Source organism: Heteronotia binoei, chromosome 14 (assembly GCF_032191835.1).
Source record: "Heteronotia binoei isolate CCM8104 ecotype False Entrance Well chromosome 14, APGP_CSIRO_Hbin_v1, whole genome shotgun sequence".
NCBI lineage: Eukaryota > Metazoa > Chordata > Lepidosauria > Squamata > Gekkonidae > Heteronotia > Heteronotia binoei.
Window position 1 is genome coordinate 3,406,701 of NC_083236.1, and position 23,391 is coordinate 3,430,091.

Here is a 23,391-nt window from a genome sequence, read left to right on the forward strand (position 1 = left end):
TGCGGTCCCGAAAGAACTTTCAGCCCCAACAGACGGCATCACTGATATTTTGTTTGAGGTGCCTCTAACTCAAACTATACAGATAACTACCATAGCTGTTTCTACTCAACTACCACCTCAAGTGCAGAAAGAAAAGGAACATGAGTTTGCTTAATGTATGAGACAGAGCTGTATGGGATAGAGAACAATAAAAGTACACATTTCAAAATCTGACATTACACAAATTGCATCAGAGAGGAAGGATATAAGGCAAACTTACCAGGTTTGAACGTAATTAGGCAGGATCTATTAGTGCAGGTTCCTTCCGGGAATATCATTATCTAAAAAAGGTAAACACAAACCCCTAATTTTCTACATGTTACTTTGTACAGTACATCCTTTGGGTCTCTTTAAGTAGTTTATGTTTCAAAGTCAGAACACAGGATTGGATTCAGCCAGTTCTCTCATTTTATTCTGTCCCTATTATACCTAACATCCCATAAGGCTTTTGTCCTTGCAGGTCCATGATCCTCCAAGCACAACATTTTTGGTGGTCAAAGGGGACTCCTCCTTCCTTTTTTAACCAGCAAAAAAACCACAGATGAAGTCTTTGGGTGCATTTAGACATCACAAAACAAATAATTTATTAGTGATACGAATGAGCAACATATTCTCACATTTCTTTTCTCCTTTGTACTGCACTGAGACTGAAGACTCTATAAACCTGGATGTCTTCCATCAAACCAGTTTGCTCTGATGTATAAATTCAGATGTATTAACAAACTGCAATTCATTTCTTGTTTGAAGACCAAGAACCAAAACCAAGAACAAACTGTGATTTACAGGGCAATCCTAAACTGTTACACACTTCTAAGCCCGCTGATTTTAACGGACTTTGAAAGGTGTAATTCTACTTAAACTGGCACAGTTAAAATTTCATGTTGAGGTCAAGAAACAAATCTCAGTTTGTTACAGTGCCTGAATTCATATGTTACAAACAAATTATGGTTATATGAAAGACATCTAAACCAGGAAGTTTTCAGTGCAAGGGGGAGGGGGGAGCAGGCATTTAATAAACTCTGACTTATTTACATCACAAAAAAATTGCTGGTTGTTTGTGGTGAATGACTGACATTCTTCATGTGTGCTTTTCCTTTAAAGCTGAAAAAGTTCAAAAAGTGACAGGTTGTTTTTTTTTTAATTTCAGGAAGGTCTTCAGATTACACTTGGAAACATTCTACAAAGGAAATGTGATCTGTGAGAGAATGTATGGAATCTTTGGAATCTTCCAGGTATCTCTGAAGCTCTCATTTAGAACTGCAGACTTGAAAGGCCAACCGCCCCCACAGCTAGTAAGGCAGCGAGTATGATAAAAATGCCTTTTCCCATCTCATATGCCAAACAATAATTCTTTTCTCATTTAAAACCTAAATGAACTCAAGAAACAGATGCTGATCTGGTTCCACATCCACTGTTTTTTTAGTTAATGTATTCTGGATCAGGGACTGCAACTGCTCTACGGTTCTATGTTATCCATGAAACATACTATTAGTATTCAATAACGAGTAGTATTTTAAGTCTAAAACCTAACCCTAATAATATATTCTTCAAACAAGTAAATAAACTTTTACCCAAATAAATCTGTAGTAAAGATATAATTGGGACAAAGGTTGAACATAAACTATATTTTGTTTGTATTATATTCACATATCAATTTAAGCCAGAATGTTCTAAAGGTGCATATCATACAACTGAAATTTTAAAGAAAAATCTATTATTTTACATTAAAAGGTAAGTTTTTATTTACCCTGTAAACTAATGGTCTTTCCAAGCCTTTCCAGACCCAGACACCAATGAGCTATAAGCATGTGACATGATGTCACATGACAGGAAAATGAGCAGCTAGAACTTCAAACTTTGTCAGTGGCAAAGCTAGATCTGTGGGCAGACTTAGACAGCAAGAGGATGGTGCACTGAGCACCAGGAGGTCTACTGTGGTGAGGAATACGTTAAAGGTCAGAGCCATGGATTAATCCTTTCCACTGCTGAGTGACTTCATCTTGTTTCCCTGCTGCTCCTCTCAGCATGCATGCAAAGACAGGCCGAAGGTATGGCACCCTTGCTCTCTATGCAAACATTCTCAAGAGCAACAACAGATATTGTGAAATCAGCCAACATTATTATATCACAATACAGCCTACCTGGGGCCATTTGCCATTTGACTGAGCACGCCGTCTTATTTCCTCAACAGTTTTTCTTCGGGAATCCTGATCTGATCGAGATACAAATACAGGTCGAATGTATTTGATCAGAGCTGGAAAAAAGCACAGATGTCCTAAATATATCCCTTTATTACTTTATTAGCACAACAGATATTTGATGGTCTTGTCTAAACAGAGAAATAAGCAATAGTTCGTTTACAAAACACAAATCAAAACGAAGTATGACAGACCCTTCATCTTTCCTCTAAGTGGAAACAACTTTAACAGTAATGAATATAATAAAAACATTTTAAAAGCCAAACTACTATTGACAAATGCATATATATACTATTTAAACTGGTCAAGATACTTATTAATATATATTGATATATATTAATATATATTATGGTACTCTTATTCCACTGCTCCCTTCTTTTCCTGCAGTTGGCTCACTAAATCAAACACATTCAAAGCTTTTGATAACTGTTTTCATTATTTGTCCTCACTGGGACTGCAAGAGGGATGGAGGTTCAATATCATGGGTATAGACTGAGGTGTCAAATAATCCAGCCAGTGAGTGGGGGAAGCAGCAGGTGTGGATCCATGTGGCTCTTCTCAGTGTGTGTGTATGTGTAGCAGTGAGGAGAGAAGGGAGAGAAGTCTCTTTCCTGCCCAGCCTTTTAATCTTGGTGTTGTTGTCTCCCTCCTGGGATTAATCAGCCCCTCCTTCTCTCCTCTTTTGGTATCAATTGGAGGCTGCCTGCCTGCCTTCTGTCTGCCCTTGGAAGTTCTCTTTGCCCCTTGTTGCAGGCTGTGTGTGGCTAGAGGTGCTGAGCATGCTGGTGCCTGTGCTTTCCAGCCATTTCCAAATAGCACACCATCCACCTCTTCGGATCTTCACCAGTGCATTGATTGGGCTGCCAGAACTCTGGCTGGAAGGGAAGGCAGGTATTTGTTTCAGAGAGGTCATGCATGCAAACTGTTGGAATTGGGGTTTATTGTTTTATTTTGGCTGCAGTGTACTTCTATTGTACTGAGGCTGCAATTCTAAAGACACTTTCCTAGGAGTAATCCCCACTGAATAACATGGCATTTACTTACAAGTAGACCTTAGGATTGCTCCCTGAATCTTCTATTGAAGTATTGATGCAAGCAGTATAAAGGGAATATTTTACTTTTTAATAGTTTTCTCCTACTTCATTTGTTGTTTAGCTTGTGTGTGTGCTTGCGTGCATGCGGTGGGTATCCCAAAAGCCATGCTTTTTGCTCTGGAACTGGAATGGCAGGTCACACAGTGGAATGGCAGCCCCTGAGAGGAGCAGAAGCATTCTGGGACTGGAATGACAGCTCCCAGGGTGGAATGACAGTCCATAGGAAGAGAATCTGTGCTGGAACTGGAAAGCGGAATGGCAACCCCTGGGAACTGGCTCATTGCTCTGGGATGGAATTACAGGACGTAGAATGGAATGACAGCTCCTGGGATTAGCAGAACTGTTCTAGGAATGGAATAACAGTCCCCATAGTGGAACAAGAGCTCCTGGGATCAGAATTTGTGCTCTATAACTGGAATGGTCCCTGTGCTTTCCAGCTGATTCCAAACACTCCACCTCTTTATCGGTGCAGGTCTTCATCAGTGCACTGGCTGCCAGAGCCCTGGCTGGAAGGGATGGCAGATGTTTGTTTCAGAGAGGTTGTGTGGGTTTGAGAAGTTCACAATGCCCAGCCATTTCATGTTTTTTCCTGGTGGCCCAGCCCAACAAAGTCCCACATGTCAGTTCTGGCCCTTATAACAAATAAGTTTGACATCCCTGGTATAGACCAAAACACTAGCACAAAACCACATTTTCCTGAGCAACAGCCATACCAACAGCACAGTAAAATACAGAAGTAATGCAGTTTATAATGCAGTTTTATACTTCTGCTACTGCAACACAAACCACTGATATATTGTATTTGTTACCCTCCACAGCTGAACTGGAATCACTTGGGCCTGCTTTCAAAGCTGATTAAAACTCTGTTCCTCAAAGGAAAAACAGTATCCGCTTAGGTAATAAAGGAACACTGACAATGACGTTCCCTTACATCATGCAAAGGGGCCTCTTTTCAATCTGCTGTGTAGCTGTGTTGGTCTACAATGAAACAGTTAGATTCAAGTCGTGGAGCACCTTGGAGTTTCAGGGCAGAAGCCTTCAAGAATCAAAGCTCCCTTGGTCAGACATCTAATGGAAGAGCTTTGACTCTTTAAAGTTTTTACCCTGAAACTGTTGTTGGTCTCTAAGGTACTGCTGGACTTAACTCTAAGGGCACGTAAGTTTTCTTAGGAGGAAAGATCACCCACCTTCTGCAACCCACTACTCAATTTTGTTGGTGGGGGTCAGAGGACCCTTGGCACAGCATATGAGGAAATGGAAGATTTGTTTCACTTCCTGTGAATCTTTCCTCCTGGTGGTCCAGGGGTGCAGCAGTCTCTACTTCAAGGGCAGGCAGGGTTGCCAGTCTTTTTTTGCACTTCCTGAAGGGGAGGGGCTTCTCTCTCAGGCTCCAGTCTGGTCCCGAAGCAGTAAATTCCCTTTCCCAAACAATTATACAAGAACCACCTCTGACTATCAGAAAAGACTACGTAACAGTGCAGAGGAAGGACCACATAATTAAACATAACATTGAACACTCCCTAGGAAGCTCACCGGGACAAAGAAAGATGATAGTCTTGAGGGAATCTTAGGAGAGGACAGCATGACTCCTCCATTACAGGAGTCAAATCTAAAAGCTGCCCTCAGGTGGAATTAGACTGCCCCACCCTTGGACCACCGAAAAAGAAGATTCATGGTAAATGAGACAAATCTAGCCACCCTGAGCCTGCCTTGGCGGGGAGGGTGGGGTATAAATAAAAACTTATTATTATTATTAAAAATCTTCTGTTCTCCAGGATGGGGTAATCTCTACTTCTGGGATATTAAAAGCAGTGTGTCTCTGGGAGGGAAAGACGCAGTTCCTAGCATGCTGTGGGACCCTCCTTCCAAAGGCTGCCTCCGTGGAGGCCAACTTATCAATCTTGTAATGCCTGGTGAAAGAATGGGCAGACCTCAAGGTTGCAGACTTGCATATGACCTCCAAAGAAGGAAAAGATCTACAGGTTGCCAAATTTGCTGCCTTTTTGAGGGACTGAGCTGTAACGCCTGGAGGAGCGTCTATAGCTGTGGATTTGTTAGGTGAGAAGAATATAGCCTGTAGCCCATCTACTGATGGCAGAACTCCTTGTCCACTGAGAGAGCTTTGTGTTCAGACACTCTTCTGGCTGAGGAGATATCAGTCAGAAAAATGGTTCTGAGAATGAGCTCCTTAAGAGAACTATTTCTTTATTGAATTTGTATTCCACCCTCCCCATACAGGCTCAGGGCGGATCCCAACAAACAATACAATAAATTTAAAAAATTAAAACAGCAACATTCAAGGTAGCAGCAATTTAAAAAGACCCATTAAGGCCGCATAAGTGGAATCAGTGGTATTTCAGTAGTTGGGAACCAGAGTAGTGAGACCAATCTGAGATGGATGCCCATCTCACCCAAAGGCCAGGGGAACAGCTCCATTTTACAGGCCCTGTGGAACAGCACAGTAAGTCCCTCAGGGCCCTAATCTCCAGAGGAAGCTGATTCAACCAGGCTGGAGTCAGGGCTGAGAATACCCTGGCCCTGGTGGAGGCTAGGTGGACTTCCTTTGGGCCAGGGGTAACCAGTAGGTGTTGATCTTGTGAGCACAAGGCTCCTCGGGACACATATGGGGAAAGGTGGTCCTTCAGACATGTTGATCCCAGCTTTAAAGGTTAATACCAACACCTTGAAGCAAGGCTTTAAAGGTTAATACCAACACGTTGAAGCAGATCAAGAACTCAATAGCCAGTGTAAGTGGTGCAATACCAGCTGAATGTATGCCCGCACAGGCGATGCCATCAGCAGGTGTGCCACTGCATTCTATACCACCTGGAGTTTCTGGATCAGTCTCAAGGGCAAGCCCACATAGAGCGAGTTACAGTAATCGAGCCTGGAAGTGACCACTGCATGGGTCACTGTAGCCAAGTCCTGGGGAGAAAGGTAAGGAGCCAATTGCCTGACTTGCTAAATATAGAAAAAGAAAGGCCTGGCAACTGCAGTGACCTGGGCCTCCATAGAGAGTGAGGCATCCAGGATCATCCCCAGGCTCCATACCTTCTGGACCGGTGCAAGTGGTGAACCATCTGGTCTGAGCAGTCTGATCCTGGCCTCAAACCCCCTCCCCCCTCCCCTCCCACTCAGGTACAGGACCTCCATCTTTATTGGATTAAGTTTCAACAGGCTGTGCTGCAACCAACCAGTCATGGCCCTCAAGGCTCTGGTTAAACTCTCTGGGTGGAGTCTGGGCAGCCATTCAATAACAGATAGAAAAGTGTCATTCGCATATTGGTGACATTCCAACCCAACTGGGTGAAGGAGCATATATAGATGTTCAACAACATTGGCAAGAGGCTCACGCCCAGCAGCACACCACATGCAAGTGAGTGCCACAGGGAGACCCTCTTGCCAAGTGGCACATTCTGTTCCTGACCATGGTGGAAGAAGGAAAACCATTGAAGGGCAGTCCTCTGAACTCCTGTGCTGGTGAGGCGGTGGGTCATAAAATCACAGTCGACCATGTTGAATGCTGCTGTTAAATCCAACAATAACAGCAATGCTGACCTGCCCTAATCCAGGTGCCTCTGGAAGTCATCTGTAAGTTATCCTGGTGCATGGACTCAGAGAGATCCACCCACACTGCCATTTCCCACATTTTTTTTGCTGGGAAAGAAAAAACTAAATGAAAGGAAACCCTCCTAAGGGGGTTTCTAATTTGGACCTCTTCTTACCAGAATTCTGAAGGATTTTGGATGGCTGAAGTCTACTGACAAAAGCCTCTAGAAATTGTGCGCTCTGGTGCAACAGCTGCTAATGCTCCTACTCAAATGGCACAACAGGGGAAGCTCCTGGCCCAAAGGCTGGAGACTCCATGGCTTGGGAGATCCTGGGGGAGGCATGCGAGCTGGGGAGAGGAGTCCTCACCATTGCAAACATCTCCCAATTCCTGCTGCCACTGAAAAACTTAGCACAGGGTGGAGGAGAACCAAGTTCTTCCCATTCCCTGGTCAATCTCCCAAACAAACAGAAAGAACAGAGAAAAATTAACAGAAATATAACATAGAAGAAAAATAAACAAATAAATAGGAATCACAGCACCCAAATGGAGCACAGCCAATTCCTTCTATCTGCCTTGAAGCAGGGCAGAAAAAAGACAGGTTGCTTACCTGTAACTGTAGATCTTCGAGTGGTCATCTGTGCATTCACACTCATGGGACAGAGCGCCTGCGCCGATCCCCGAATTGGTACCTAAAAAGCCTGGGATTTTTTTGCGCTCGGCACCAGTGGGCATGCACAGGCGTCCCAGTATGCATGCTCACCGGCGCCAGTGTGAGGATCCCGCCAGTTCCTTCCTGACCGCTGGAAGCCCCTACTGGAGGGAAACCGTCAGTAGTGGGGAAGGAGGGTGGGTAGTGTGAATGCACAGATGACCACTCGAAGATCTACAGTTACAGGTAAGCAACCTGTCTATCTTCTTCGTGGTCTCTCTGCTTCACACTCATGGGAGATTAGCAAACAAGACGTACCTGGAGGCGGGAAGACGGTCAACTGGAAGAAACAGCTTGCAGCACTGCAGTTCCCAAACGAGTCCTCTGTTGAGCATGCACATCCAGCGCATAGTGCTTCATAAAGGCAAGTGGGGTAGGACCAGGTGGCAGCCTTGCAAACATCCGTCAGGGACACGCCTTTCAGGAACGCCACCAATGTCGCCATCGCCCTTGTAGAGTGGCCGCGAATAGGCCCAGGTAACGGCTTCTTAGCCAACAAATAACACAGCTTAATAGTCTCAGTGAGCCATTTAGACAGTCTTTGAGACGAAATCCTGGAACCTAACTTAGGGGCAGCGTATGAAACAAAAAGCTGCTTGTCCTTGCTAAAACTCTTAGAATGACTTAAATAAAACAATAAAGCACGCTTTACATCTAAAGCATGCAACCTACGTTCCTCATCATGACTTAAATAAAACAATAAAATCAATCTAAAATAATCTTATCTTATTGCTAACTCGATTGTTGATGTTAGTGATGGCATGGTGTTCATTTCAGGTTTCATCTTGGAAGGCTAGCCGGAAGAGGGCGGTTTTGCACGCCCTACGGAATTGGCTAATATCCCGCAGGGCCCGCACCTCTTCCGGCAGCTGGTTCCACCATTGGGGTGCTTTTATAGAGAAGGCCTGTTCTCTGGTTATTTTTAGTTTGGCCTCCTTTGGCCCAGGTACTTCCAGGAGGTTTTGTGAGCTGGATCGCAGTGCTCTCAGGGAACATATGGAGAGAGGCGGTCCCTAAGGTAAACAGGTCCTCGGCCATATAGGGCTTTAAAGGTAATAACCAGCACCTTGTAACGAACTCGGTAAATAACTGGCAGCCAATGCAGTTCCCGCAGCCCAGCCCGCACATGTTCCCACCGAGGTAGGCCCAATAGCAGTCTGGCTGCTGCATTCTGCAAAGAACCCCAGGGAGGTGTGCAGCCTTCACAAAGATGTCGTAGTCCAGGCACTCCGACCACAGGTCCAGTGCCAGTGCACAGAGCCATCTAGAGACTGTCCCCCCCCGCCTGTTGATGTAGCACAGGGCAGTGGTATTGCCCGTTAGCAGAGCAACAACCTTCCCCGCCACCAGGGGGCAGAAAGAGCAGAGAGCAAAATGAACTGCCAGCAGTTCTAAATAATTTATGTGGCAGTGAGTCAATTTCAGAGGCCAAGGGCCCCCCACACACAGACTGTCCATGTGGGCCCCCCACCCCCACAAAGATGCATCTGTTGTGATAGTCACAGAAGGTGCAGGGAGATGAAATGGAGCTCCCTGACAGACGTTGCTCCTTGACTTCCACCACTGCAGAGTTTGAAGAGTCACAGGTGGAATGACAAACCGCTTTCGAGGCGAGTCTCTCAATGGTCGAAACTGACGAAGAAACCAGAGTTGTAGGCCTCTCATCCTCAGCTTCGCAAAAAGTAGCACGCTTGTCGTCGCCTCCATCAGCCCCAGCATCCGCTACAGCTGCTGTGCTGTGCCCCACTTTCGACTTTGCAAGAGTTGCACAAGGTTGATAATGTCCACCGCTCTCTGCTGAGGCAGGAACGCACGATGCAGGATGGTATCCAGCAAAGCCCCTTTGAACTGAACTGTCCTCGATGGAGTAAGGTGTGATTTCTCCAAACTGACCTGCAGTCCCAAGGTGTCGAGAAGATGAAGAGTGATGGCAATGTGGGATGACAAGCTCTCTTTCGACTCCGCCACAAGGAGCCAATCGTCGATGTATGGAAAGACGCCTATCCCTTGAAGCCAGAGATGGGCAGCCACAACGCTCATCATCTTCGTGAACACCCGAGGTGCAGTGGACAGGCCGAACGGAAGGGCTTTAAACTGGAAGTGTTGAGAACCTACTGCAAACCGAAGGAAACGCCTGAACACAGGATGGATGCTAATGTGGAAGTAAGCATCTTTGAGGTCCAGTGTTGCCATTCAGTCCCCTTGGTTTATGAGGGACAGGATTGTTTGTAGAGTGGACATTCTGAACTTCTGGTACAGAATAAGCTTGTTCAGATTCCGAAGGTCCATGATTGGTCTCAGACCCCCATCCCGTTTGGGAACCAGGAAGTAACGAGAGTAGAAGCCTCCCATCCTGGCCTCCATTGGGACCCGTTCTATGGCTTGTTTCTGTAAGAGGTTGCTCACCTCCGCCAGCAGAGGTGGGGAAGGGGGCGTTGTGATTACCACGGATTAGGTCGGAATCTGAGCGAAGTCTATTCTGTAGCCTTCCGCTACGATGGAAAGCGCCCACCTGTCTGTTGAGATAGACTCCCAGGCCGGTAGGAAAGGGCGGAGGCAGATGGATGAAGAGAGGATGGGGATGGTGACGTGTGCTACGGGAAAGTCAAAGGCCCTGCTTTTGGGGGCGTGTGCCCTTGGACTTGCCGGTGGTCTGAGAAGCATATCGGTTCCTATTGTTCCCCCTGTATGGGGACCTGCTTTCCAGTTGAGCAGAGCAAGGTCGCCGCTGTTGTTCTGGGGAGAACTTCTGGTAAGATTTCTTAACCCAGGGCTTGTGCCACTGTTTTGATTTGGGAACTCTGGAGGGAGCCTGGACACCCAGGTCCCTGGAGTTCTTTATGCTCTTATCAATTTCTTGCAGATCAGTGTCAGTAATAGTGCTGAAGAGGCCTTCTCCCTCAAAAGGCAGATCCTCCACGAAGGCCTTGGTGTCTTGCTGGAGGGCTGTTGACCTCAGCCAGGCGTGACGTCGAAGGCAGACGGCCGATGTAATCGTTTTCGCGGAGACGTCCACCATGTGCTTTGCTGCAGTCAATTGTTGCTTGGCTACAGCAAAGCCCTCCTTCTGCAGCTTCTTCGCCGCCGCTCTTTTCTCCTCGCTCAGGGAGGACAGGAGAGGGGTGAGTTGATCCCATACCAAGTATTGGTATCTAGCCATGCATGCGGCATAGTTAGATACCTTTACTCCCAGAGCCCCTGTAGAGTAAAATTTCCTCCCCACGTTGTCCAACTTTTTCCGTTCCTTATCTGGTGGGGAAGAATGAATCTTGCGAGCCTTTGAGGATGATGACACAAGCACAGTATTTGGCTTCGGATTTGAGAAGAGGAATTCTGTCCCAGCCTCTTGGACACGGTACATGTGGTCCAATCTCCTCGATGACACCGGAGTGGAGGCAGGCTTTGCCCAGGGCTCCTTCACTGCCTTCACAGGTAATGCAACTGCCGTAGACGTGTCCCGTTGCATAATGTCGAAGATCTTATCATCCACGACGGGTTGTGGCTGTGTCACAGGGAGGAAAGAGAGGTTGCCATCCTCTTCACCAGGTCCCCATACAACTTCAGATCCTCCGATGGTGGGATAGGAAGATCCTCAGCCGTATGCGACACTGGCGAAGGCTCTAGGGTCCTGTCCGGATTGTTGGTACTGACCTCGGAGTCTGACAATGAAGGCTCTCTTCTTAACGAATGTTCTGAGAGTATCGGTGTCGACTCTCTGATGGGCGATCGAATCGCTACCGACGAGCGTGAATGGACCTCCTCCACCACTACCGCGCGCCTCTCAGGCGGGACAGAGATCGCTGCCAAAGGGCGGCGTCTGGAATGCTGGGAGAGTCTCGACATCTGGGATACCTCAGATTGCCGGCCCCACTCTGCAAAGTCCCAAGGAGGGTACCATTGGTACAGCAGATAGGGGTACGAATATGGAGCAGGCCAGTGGCGCTGATCCCAAGGTGGTGGTGGTGGGAAGCAACGAACTGCCGTCGATGGTTCCAAATCACTTCGACCCCTCACCTGGTCCATCGGCTCCAACAGCTCTATTGGTGCCGATCCTTCGACTTCTGAAACTGAGTCACTTTCACTGCGCCACCTCGATCCGGAGGAATGGGATCGCTGGGTGAGATCGATCTCATGCTCCGATGCCGAGAGACGGAGTTGCTGTGAAGCACTGCCTCTCGACACTGAATAGCTGTGACGTGGGGATGGCAAGATCTTTCTCGGTGGAGCAGCCATCGATGCCGAAGCGTCATGAGAGGCCGAAGGAGTGCGGGGCGATCTCTTCTTCCGCTTCTCCTTAGACTTCGCCTTCTTCGGCACGGATGATCGGGTCCCCAAATCATCCCGATGCTTTTTTGCTGGGGTGTCCACCGACCCTTCAGAGGGACACTTTGTGGAACGCCCTCACTCAAAAAACATCTCGGTCCTGACTGGCGATGTATCAGCCGATACGACCATGGGGGCTGTGGTCTCTCCCATCGGTACTGACGGGCCCGATGCCATCTTCTGCGGCCGAAGTGCCGATTTGACCAATGCAGCCAAAAGCCTCGCTGCTCAATTCTTGCACGTTTGCTTGGAGAAGCTCAAACAATGTGAACAAGAATCCACACGATGCCCCTCGCCCAAGCAGAGGAGACAGAGGGAATGGCCATCGGGGGGGGCAATCTTCTTCCCGCAAGATCGGCACCTTTTAAAAAAAACCCAACATCTTTCCATAGACGCAAGGAAAAAACCCGCTCAGGAAAGCCTCTGAGGGGGAAAAACAGGGGGGAAAACTAAGGGCAAGTCCAACAACAACTCTTTTTTTTTTTTTATTAACTAACTATCAACTAACTACTAACTAAGAAAACAACAAACGGGCTATATAAAATAGGTAAAAGCAATCCAAAATTACTTAACCGGCTGGGGACACGAAAGAAGATCCTCTCAGCGCAGCGGTCAGAAAGGAACTGGTGGGATCCTCGCACTGGCGCCGGTGAGCATGCGTACTGGGACGCCTGCGCATGCCCACTGGTGCCGAGCACGAAAAAATCCCGGGCTTTTTAGGTACCGATTCAGGGATCCGGGCAGGCGCTCTATCCCATGAGTGTGAAGCACAGAGACCATGAAGAAGATCTGAGAGAGAAGCCCCTCCCGCTCAGGAAGGAAATTTGATTGGTGGAAAAAAGATTGGCGATCCTGCCTGTCTGTTGGGAGGAGCTTCTCCCGGAAGTAGAGGCTGCCCCACCTCAGGCCACTGGAGAATGGGAGTCTGCATACAACTGTAACAAGCATGGAATTAAGAAATGTAAATATTTTAAGAACTAGAACTGGGCTGTTGAAAAGGTATATTCTACAAATATTTTTTGTATAAAAAGTTTCATTATACAAAGGTATCATATCACAAAAAACAATCTAGTAAAATAGACCACAGTGTTTCAAACTCTCTACCACCTCCATTTAGGAAACATAATGCCTTCCCCTGCCTCACTCTTCCTTATGTAACACTCAATGGTATAGTTTTAGCTATAAGGGAATAGAAGCAAAATTTCTACCATTATTTAATCAGTCTGAATTTGTTCCACCAAGGCTCTGTACATGTGCAGAGGACTACTGGAGGTCAGAGAAGTTACTAGCCATCTTCTTGAAGGAAAAACTAGGAGAGAGAAGGCTATGATGGAATTTAAGAAAACGCTAGCTGTCATTTCCCACCAGTTTCTCTACAGCTTGCAAGTATGCAACTAATGTGAAGACTAGCTATTTCTTCATGGTGCATGAAATATAACTTGGAACCTCTTTCAGTTTTTGGGACATTTGGAGAACTCTCTTACACACGAAGTCAATTATACCTGTCTATACCTTATAACCCTGATCATCTAACTTTCTCCCTTGCTACTTATTGATAAGTTTTTGTAGAAGAGCTTCTAAAACAAAGTTTAATTTTGTAACCTCTATTATACTAAATTCTAGTACATTTATTCTCTCTAGACAACCACATTTTTCTTCCTTAGGAAAATGGTTGGCAGAAAAAAACATACAAATTAAGCTTCAATTGCTGCATTTGTCTTTGAACTAAACACTGAAGTTCAATGTCCAAAATCCTTGGCAACAAATGAATTTGCTCAAATTCGGTGAAAGAGGTGATGAGCTTAATGTAAATTTGAAAGACTGCATGGGATTAAGATACAAGATGGGCTTGACTAACAAGATGGAGGGGACAATATTACAGACATCCACGAACATTATAGCAAGCCAGCATGGTGTTGCAGTTAGAGTATTGAACTACGATTTGGGAGACACATACTGTTGTTATACTGGCCCAGATAAGGGAATTTTACCTGTACTTTTAAGACCTAAACTGGAAGATATATTTTCGTAATATTATTATTTCAGTATACCTAACTGCAGCTGACATAAGGCCAGATACATTTGTGGCCTCCCTACACATTTTTTTGTCATTCATTTCCAGATTGGAACATTCTATTTTAGGTCCTATATTAATTGTTTATTGCCTTACAAGTAAACAGAGGCTTTGTTGTATGTTGCAATTAGTACTTTTTGACCTCTGAAGAAGGCCTCTGCAGGCCAAAACGTGTCTGGTCATATATGGTTCTTTTTTATGCATTTCTCACTTTGATGATTTTATGAGGCTTCATTTGGACCCCTACAACATTTGTATTTGTTTTTGTAATAAACACATGTACTTTTGTCTATAACTATTGATGTTTTTAACTTTTGGCCCCTTACTAGAACTCTAAAATTCCTTTGGAGTTCTTTGCTTAGTTGGCTTACTTTCTTTTCCCCTCTCTTTCTGGATGAATCCCCACATGACTGGAAGATTGCTAGGTGACCTCAAGCCAATTTCCCACACCCAGCCTAACCTACTTCACAGAGTTGTTGTAAAGGTTAAATGAAAATGAGAATAATTCTCATAAAATGAGAATAATGTAAACCATTTTATGTCTACCCCACTGTGGAGAAAGGTGAGGTATACACAAAGTGAATAATAAAATAATAAATTAGTAATCAGTACTTACTACTGATTTGTCAGGGATACTTTGTGACATCTGACACTTCCAGCCAGCAGGCAATGCAGACTCCTGAGACCAAGACCATAAGCTCATGTGATATCATTTCCACTGGAATGGAAATGCTGAAATCTCTTTTTAATGCCTACTTTGACATGCACATCAGGAACGGAACTGTTGGATTGCCATCTTCCTTAAAGAGAACAGCTAGCAAGTTTCATTGCTACAGCTATCACTCTCTTTAAACCCCTTTCTTACCTGTTAACTGGCAGCTGAAGAACTAACTGATCATTCTCTGGGAGTTGGAAATAGCTTTTGCACCTATTGTATATTGGACATTTAAAAGAGACTCACTCTTGACTTACCAAGAGGTCTTCGGAACAAGTTTCTTATTTCTGCTTTACAAACAAGTTGTTAAGTGTCAACCAATCCTGTGAGATTATTTGCCAGACTGATTTTGTCTTCCAGTTTTCATCAATGAAAAACGATCACAACTTTGTTAGGACTTCACTCTAAATGTTATTTGGAAGGTAAATGCTTCACTGACTTACTTCCCCACACAGGAATATCTTTGCTTTCTGCTTTCATAACAATGGAGGCCATGGTCATTGTTACAGGGATAGCATCGAAGTATGAGGAATGTGGGGCCAGAGTCAATATTGCTGCTTCAGTTGGCAATGCCTGCCTGCCCTTTACATTTATCCAATGGAATCCTCCAGCAAGCCACATGGCTCTCATGATTGCCTTCAGCAAGACATCCACAACCCTGAAAATAATTAGATACCACAGATGAAGAAACATTAACACAACATTGTCACTTGCAAGTAAAATTATAATAATAATATGAAAAAGTTCTTAGTTAACTGGACAAGTAAAAGGTGTTTAGATTCTCAATTTTCTGAAAATGTTTTGGTTAAATTAACTGAAGGAATGGTTTAACACACCCTCACAGTCAATGATGCACAGAAAGCAAGACACATGGTAGTTTTTACCACAGCTTTTCTAAAGGAAGAGGCAGAACATCAGAACACAAAAAGCTTGACTGCCTATTCAGAGGTCGTCCAAATGCTCCAAACAGAACAACGAAGGTTGTTGAGTTTAACTTTTGCATTTACCTCAAATCTTTGTCTAAGAGGGCCTGCTACACTTAGAAGGATTGGCAGAACCAGAGTCACTGAAGTTTCACCATTAAAGGCACACCAAAACAGTAATTTTAAAGAAGGGTGATTCTGAAGTTAATCTTCTAATCTCCACAGCTCTTATACCTCTGGTTCCCTACCTGTTTCTGCCAGTAAACATCACAGATAGTGGCAATGGTGGACCAATATAGTCCATGTGACAGGAGCTGGGCTCTGCCCCACCAAATAAATAAAATGTACCCACTGCAAACATTGTTTCATAAGTTACTTTAAGATAGAAGCATACAGAGAGCACAGAAAATTGCAGTGTAGATGCCCATTTTTCTCTGACAGTGAGATATCTCAGCAACTGGACAAGACTCTCTGTAGGTCAAATAAAGAGTGTGTCTCCATATCAAGCTCTCTAAGTCAGGGGTGTCAAACATGCGGTCCAGGGGCCAAATCGGGCCCTCGGAGAGCTCCTATCAGCTCCCTGAGCAACTGGCTGTCATCTGCTTCCTTCTCCCTCCCTCTTCCTTACTTCTGCATAACTGCTTGCTTTGCAAGGCTTGCTCAATTGCACAGGAGCTACAGAGCAAAACCTCTATTTTCTCCATTAGCTGAGGCTCCTCCCTTGGGGAGGAAGGTGGTGAGGCAGAGCTTGTTTTTTCAGGCTCTCTCAATCGCACAGCAGAGCTACTGAGCCAAGTCTCTCTTCCTTCTATTGGCTGAGGCTCCCCCCCCCCAGTCGTCTGGGGAAGGAAGGAAAGAGCCACAGCTTCCTTTGCCCCATTCCCTGGATCGCATGGGAGAAATACAAAGAAAGCACCTTTAAGACCAATGAGTGTTAATGTGTTAAGCATGTTTTAAGTTTTTAAAATATATATATTTAATTGTGTTTGTCTGTGTCCTTTATGAAGTTTATATCTCTGCTACCTAGTCTTAAATAGGAACACAGCCCAGCTTGACATGGCTCAGCCCAACAAGGTCTCATTTATGTCAGATCCAGCCCTCATACAAATGAGTTCGACACCCTTGCTCTAAGGGCTCCTTCTGCTATAAGGGCAAATCTAACTTTTCAAATGCCCTATTGAAAGTGGGGCGGGGGGGGCGGATATTGTTATGCTGTGTCCTGATAAAAATACTTAACAGCATTTAAACATAATTTTTGAACACTCAAAAATACATATTCTTACAATCTTTATAGCAGCTATATAAGGTAATTATTTGATCTCCTGAGATCTCCTAGGATTACAACTGGGGGTGATCCTGGATGCCTCCTTAACAATGGAAGCCCAGTCACCAACATTACCAGATAGGCATTCTTCCAACTGTGCCAGATCAGGCAACTGGCTCCCTACCTGTCTCGCCCAGATCTAGCCACAGCAATCCACAGTCACTTCTAGACTGGATTACTGTTGTTCTACATGGGCCTTCCCTTGAGGCTGACCTGGAAACTCCAACTGGTGCAGAATGCAGTTGCACAGGTCCTCACAGGAACTCCATGTGCAGGATGTATCCATCCTGTGCTGTGTGAGCTGCACTGGTTGACAGTGGAGTATCGAATCAGGTTCAAGGTCTTGCTGTTCACCTTTAAGGCCCATAACAGTCATGGAACTATGTACCTGAAACTGCCTCTCCTGGATACCCTCAGGCACTGTGCTCAGTAGATCAACATCTGTCAGTGGTTCCCAACCTGCGAGATGTCCAGTTGTCCTCAATCAGAGCCAGGGCATTTTCCACCCTGGATCTAATCTGGTGGAACACTCTGCTGCACAACATCCGTGCCCTATGGGATCTGATGCAGTTTCACAGGGTCTGTAAGGCAGAGTTGTGTTCTGCCAGGTGTCTGGTTGAGGACAGCAATGGTTTCATCATCACCACCACCTTTCTGACACTCCTCTCCCTTGTGAGACAGTAGAGTTATTTAAAGTTTTAGTGCCATCTTTAGGTTATTTACTGTGTTGCTGATTTTATCTGGTTTTAACAATAAGCTTAGGCTACTGAGAGATGCTAAAAACAGCAAAAAAAGAGTTATGTTCAAAGTAAGAAAAAGAGCAAGAATATGGTAGGCCCACTGCAGGGACAGGAAAATGAAATTGTGATGAAGATAGGGCAGAAAAACAGGTTGCTTACCTGTAACTGTAGATCTTCGAGTGGTCATCTGTGCATTCACACTCATGGGATAGAGCGCCTGCGCCGATCCCCGAATCGGTACCTAAAAAGCCCGGGATTTTTTCGCGCTCAGCACCAACGGGCATGCACAGGCGTCCCAGTGTGCATGCTCGCTGGCGCCAGCATGAGGATCCCGCCAGTTCCTTCCTGACCGCTGGAAGCCCCTACTGGAGGGAGACCGTCAGCAGTGGGGAAGGAGGGCGGGTAGTGTGAATGCACCGTTGACCACTCAAAGATCTACAGTTACAGGTAAGCAACCTGTCTATCTTCTTCGTGGTCTCTGTGCTTCACACTCATGGGAGATTAGCAAGCAAGACATACCTGGAGACGGGAAGACGGTCAACCAGAAGAGACAGCTTGCAGCACCGCAGCTCCCAAACGAGTCCTCTGCTGAGCATGCACATCCAGCGTGTAGTGCTGCATAAAGGCATGCGGAGAGGACCAGGTGGCAGCCTTACAAACGTCCGTCAGGGAAACGCCTTTCAGGAACGCCACCGACGTTGCCATTGCTCTTGTAGAGTGTCTGCGAATAGGCCCAGGTAACGGCTTTTTTGCCAACAAATAACATAGTTTAATAGTCTCAGTGAGCCATTTTGAAAGCCACTGAGACAAATTTCTGGAACCTAACGTAGGAGCAGCAGAAGAGACAAAAAGATGCTGGTCCTTACAAAAACTTTTGGAGCGACTCAAATAAAACAATAAGGCACGCTTAACATCCAGAGCATGCAGCCGACATTTCTCTTCCGAGGAAGGTGTAGGATAAAACGTGGGCAACCAAACTTCTAAGTTAAGGTGGAACTGAGAAACCACCTTGGGGAGAAAAAAAATATCAGGAGCTAAAGACACTCCAGACTCCAGAAAAACTAGTCACAATGCATAGCCGTGAGCTCCCCTGCATGGCGTGCTGATGTGATGGCTACCAAAAACGCAGTCTTCCATGAAAGAAGCTGTAACGAACACGTGGCCATCGGCTCAAAGGGATGACGAGTCAGTTTGTCCAACACCAAAGTCAAATCCCACAACTGTGGGGGCGATCTGGATGGGGGATGAAGCCTAAGCAGACCCTTCAAAAACCTCTCAGAATGAGGGTGTGCAAAAACAGAATGTCCCTCCACTGGTTCATGGAATGCAGATATTGCTGCCAAATAAACCTTGATGGAGGAAAAAACAAGGCCAGCATCCACCAGGGATAACAAAAACTCAAAAATTACCAACAATCCCACCCTTTGGGGTGAAACTGAAGGATCAACTAAGAACTGAAGGAACTTCTGCCACTTCCTATCATAGGAAGCGCGGGTGGAAAGCTTCCTGCTATTCAGGAAGACATGCTGGACTCTGCTAGAAAACCCACAGGGTCGATAAGCCACGCTGTCATCTTCAGGTGGGGCACGTTGTGATGGAATACATGACCCCCCTGAGCTGACAGAAGGTCCAGTTCCGCCGGGAACTGGTAGAAGACCCCCCCTCGCCAATTAGGATGAAGCCTAAGCAAACCCTTCAAAAATCTCTTAGAATGAGGGTGTGCAAAAACGGAATGCCCCTCCACTGGTTCATGGAATGCGGGTATTGCGGCCAGATAAACTTTAATGGAGGAAAAAACAAGGCCAGCATCCACCAGAGATAACAAAAATTCAAAAATAACCGGCAGTCCCACCCTCTGGGGTGAAACTGTAGGATCAACTAAAAACTGAAGAAACTTTCGCCACTTCCTATCATAGGAAGCGCGGGTAGACAGCTTCCTGCTATTCAGAAAAACGTGTTGGACTCTGCTGGAGAACTCACAGGGTCAATGAACCAAGCTGTCAGCTTCAGGTGGCGCACATTGTGATGGAATACATGACCGTCCTGAGCTGACAGAAGGTCCGTTTCCGCTGGAAATTTGTAGAAGACCCCCCCTCGCCAGCTAGAGCAAGATTGGGAACCAGTTCCGGCGAGGCCACCACCTCTCTCTTGCGATCTTTTTGACCACCCTTGTCGATAGCGGCAGAGGTGGGAACAGATATAGGAACTGACCTTCCCACGGGAACAGCAGACCGTCTCCCAATGACTCGGGATCCGAGCCCCCTCTGGAGCAAAACAGAGGACACTTCCGGTTCTCAGCTGTGGCAAACATGTCCACCTGAGGATACCCCCAGAGCTGAAACACGGGTAGAAGGAAGCGCCACTGTATCTCCCACTCGTGCGGGGAAGCCACACCCCTGCTGAGGGAGTCTGCTTGCAGGTTGAGGACTCCTGGGAGATGCACAGCCTTCACAAAGACGTTGTGGTCCAGGCACTCCGACCACAGTTCCAGTGCCACTGCACAGAGTCATTGAGAAACTGTCCCTCCCTGTCTGTTGACGTAACACAGGGCAGTAGTATTGTCCATTAGCAGAGCAACAACCTTCCCCGCCACCATGGGGCGGAAGGATTGAAGAGCAAAATGAACTGCTAGCAGTTCCAGGTAATTTATATGGCAGTGAGTCAATTGCAAAGGCCAAGGGCCACCCACACACAGAGCGTCCATGTGGGCCCCCCAACCCCACAAAGATGCATCTATTGTGATCATCACTGTTGGTGCAGGTAGGTAGAAGGGAGCTCCCTGACAAATGTTGTCCTTTGATTTCCACCACTGCAGTGTTTGAAGTGTCACAGGTGGAATTACAAACCTCTTTTGAGGTGAGTCCCTTAACGGTCGAAACTGACAAAGAAACCAAAGTTGTAGGCCTCTCATCCTCAGCTTCACAAAGAGTAGAATGCTTGTAGTCGCCGCCATCAGCCCCAGCATTTGCTGCTGCACCGTGCCCCACTTTTGACTCTGCAGAAGTTCGACAAGGTTGATAATGTCCATTGCTCTCTGCTAAGGCAGAAAAGCGCGATGAAGGTTCATATCCAGCAAAGCCCCTATGAACTGAACTGTCCGTGATGGTGGCAATATGGTCACTGACAAACTCTCCTTCGACTCCGCCACAAGGAGCCAATCGTCAATGTATGGAAAGACAACTATCCCTTGAAGCTGGAGGTGAGCAGCCACAACACTCATCATCTTTGTGAACACCCGAGGTGCTGTGGACAGACCAAACGGAAGGGCCTTGAACTGGAAGTGTTGAGAACCTACTGCAAACCGAAGGAAACGTCTGAACGCAGGATGGATGCTGACGTGGAAGTAGGCATCCTTGAGGTCCACCGTTGCCATCCAATCCCCTTTGTTGATGAGGGGCAGAATTGTTTGCAGAGTGGACATTCTGAACTTCTGGAACAGAATAAACTTGTTCAGATTCCGAAGGTCCATGATTGGTCTCAGACCCCCGTCCCGCTTGGGAACCAGGAAGTATCGAGAGTAGAAGCCTACCATCCTGGCCTCCACCGGGACCCGTTCTATGGCTTGTTTCTGTAGGAGGTTGCTCACCTCCGCCAGCAGAGGTGGGGAAGGGGGTGTGGTGATTACCACAGATTGGTTCGGAATCTGAACAAAGTCTATTTTGTAGCCTTCCGCGACGATGGAAAGTGCCCACCTGTCCATAGAGATGGATTTCCAGGCTGACAGGAATGGGCGGAGGTGGATAGACGAAGAAGAAGTGGGGATGGTGAGGCATGCTACCAGAAATTCAAAGGCCCTGCTTTTGAGGGCGAGCGCCCTTGGACTTGCCGGTGGTCTGTGCTGAAGCGTAGCGATTTCTGCTGTTCCCCTGTATGGGGGCCTACTCTCAGGTTGGGCAGAGCGAGGTCTCCACTGCTGTTCTGGGGAGAACTTTTGGTATAGTTTCTTGGACCAAGGTTTGTGCCACTGTTTTGGTTTTGCAGCTCTGGAAGACGCCGGGACACCCAGGTTCCTGGAAGTTTTTATGCTTTTATCCATTTCCTGGAGAGTATTGTCGTGGTTGAGCTGAAGAGGTCTTCGCCCTCGAAGGGCAGATCTTCAACGAAGGCCTTGGTGTCTTGCTGGAGGGCCGTTGACCTGAACCAGGAGTGGCGGCGGAGGCAGACAGCAGATGTGATGGTTTTTGCTGAGACGTCCACCATATGCTTAGGGAGGGACGGTGGTTCAGTGGTAGAGCATCTGCTTGGGAAGCAGAAGGTCCCAGGTTCAATCCCCGGCATCTCCAAAAAAGGGTCCAGGCAAATAGGTGTGAAAAACCTCAGCTTGAGACCCTGGAGAGCCGCTGCCAGTCTGAGAAGACAATACTGACTTTGATGAACCAAGGGTCTGATTCAGTATAAGGCAGCTTCATATGTTCATATGCTTTGCTGCAGCCAGTTGTTGCTTGGCTACAGCAAAACCTTCCTTCTGCAACTTCTTTGCAGCAGACCTCTTCTCCTCACTCAGGGAAGACAGGAGGGGGGTGAGTTGTTTCCACACCGAATATTGGTATCTAGCCATGCACGCAGCATAGTTAGATACCTTTACTCCCAGTGCTCCAGCAGAGTAAAACTTCCTCCCAACGTTGTCCAGCTTCTTTCCCTCCTTGTCTGGTGGAGAGGAGTGCGTCTTGCAGACCTTTGACGAGGATACGACCACCGAATTGGGCTTCGGGTGCGTGAAAAGAAATTCAGTGCCAGCCTCTTGGACGCGGTACATGTGGTCCAACCTTCTTGATGACACAGGTGTAGAAGCAGGCTTCGCCCAGGGCTCCTTCACTGCCTGTAAGATGACCTTCGTAACAGGCAGGGCAACCACTGTAGACGTATCCCGCTGCATGATGTCGAATACAGTGTCGTCTACAGCTAGTTGCGGTTGTGTCACTGGGAGAGAGAGGGAGAGTGCCATCCTCTTCACCAGGTCCCCATATGATTTCAGATCCTCTGACGGTGAAATGGGAAGATCCTCAGCAGTATGAGACACTGGCAAGGGTTCCAAAGCCCTGTATGGATCGTTGGTACCGACCTCGGAGTCCGACAAGGAAGACTCTCTCCTCAAGGAATATTCCGAGAGCACCGGTGTTGACTCTCTGGCGGGTGACCGGATCGACACAGACGACTTAGGTTGGACTTCCTCCACCACCACGCCGCATCTTTCGGGCGGAACGGACAATGATGCCGAGGGACGCCGCCTAGAATGCTGAGAAAGCCTCAACATATGGGATGCTTTGCTTTGCTTTGCAGCAAAGGATAGCAAATTTCTCAGACATGAAATAAGAAGAGCGCTTTTTAAAGCTTGGTGGGAAATCAAAATGTTGATATATAGATATACACCTAAATGGCTCTCGCCGGTGGAAGCGGCTTTACACCCAAATCTTTACTCTTGGGAGGAAAGCTATACATATGAATGTTTATTAGACTCGAAAGGAGAATTAAAAATTGAGGAATATTCTAAATTAGACTGGTGGTTAAAGGTACAAATAAGATCCAGGTATAAATCCGATAAAGAAAAAGGCTTCTCGAATAGGGTAAATGAATTTGACGCAATTATTTTTGAGTCAGATCGGAAATTAGTCTCTAGAATTTATAACTGGTCATTAGAATATAAAATGCAGGATGAAGTGGTAAATGAAGCCTGGGTGCGATAGATGAAAGATTTCGGA

General features: G+C 46.4%; 1 protein-coding gene across 1 annotated transcript in view; it reads right to left on the minus strand.

The window, feature by feature from the left end:
* LPCAT1 (lysophosphatidylcholine acyltransferase 1) overlaps nucleotides 1-23,391 on the minus strand; it is a 154,825-nt gene that overhangs the window by 75,159 nt on the left and 56,275 nt on the right. Inside the window, exons 3-5 of the mRNA XM_060254342.1 lie at nucleotides 15,149-15,363; nucleotides 2,181-2,293; nucleotides 260-320 (exon numbers count right to left, since the gene is read on the minus strand). Coding sequence (XP_060110325.1) covers nucleotides 260-320; nucleotides 2,181-2,293; nucleotides 15,149-15,363 — 389 coding nt within the window. The remainder of the gene's footprint in view (nucleotides 1-259; nucleotides 321-2,180; nucleotides 2,294-15,148; nucleotides 15,364-23,391) is intronic.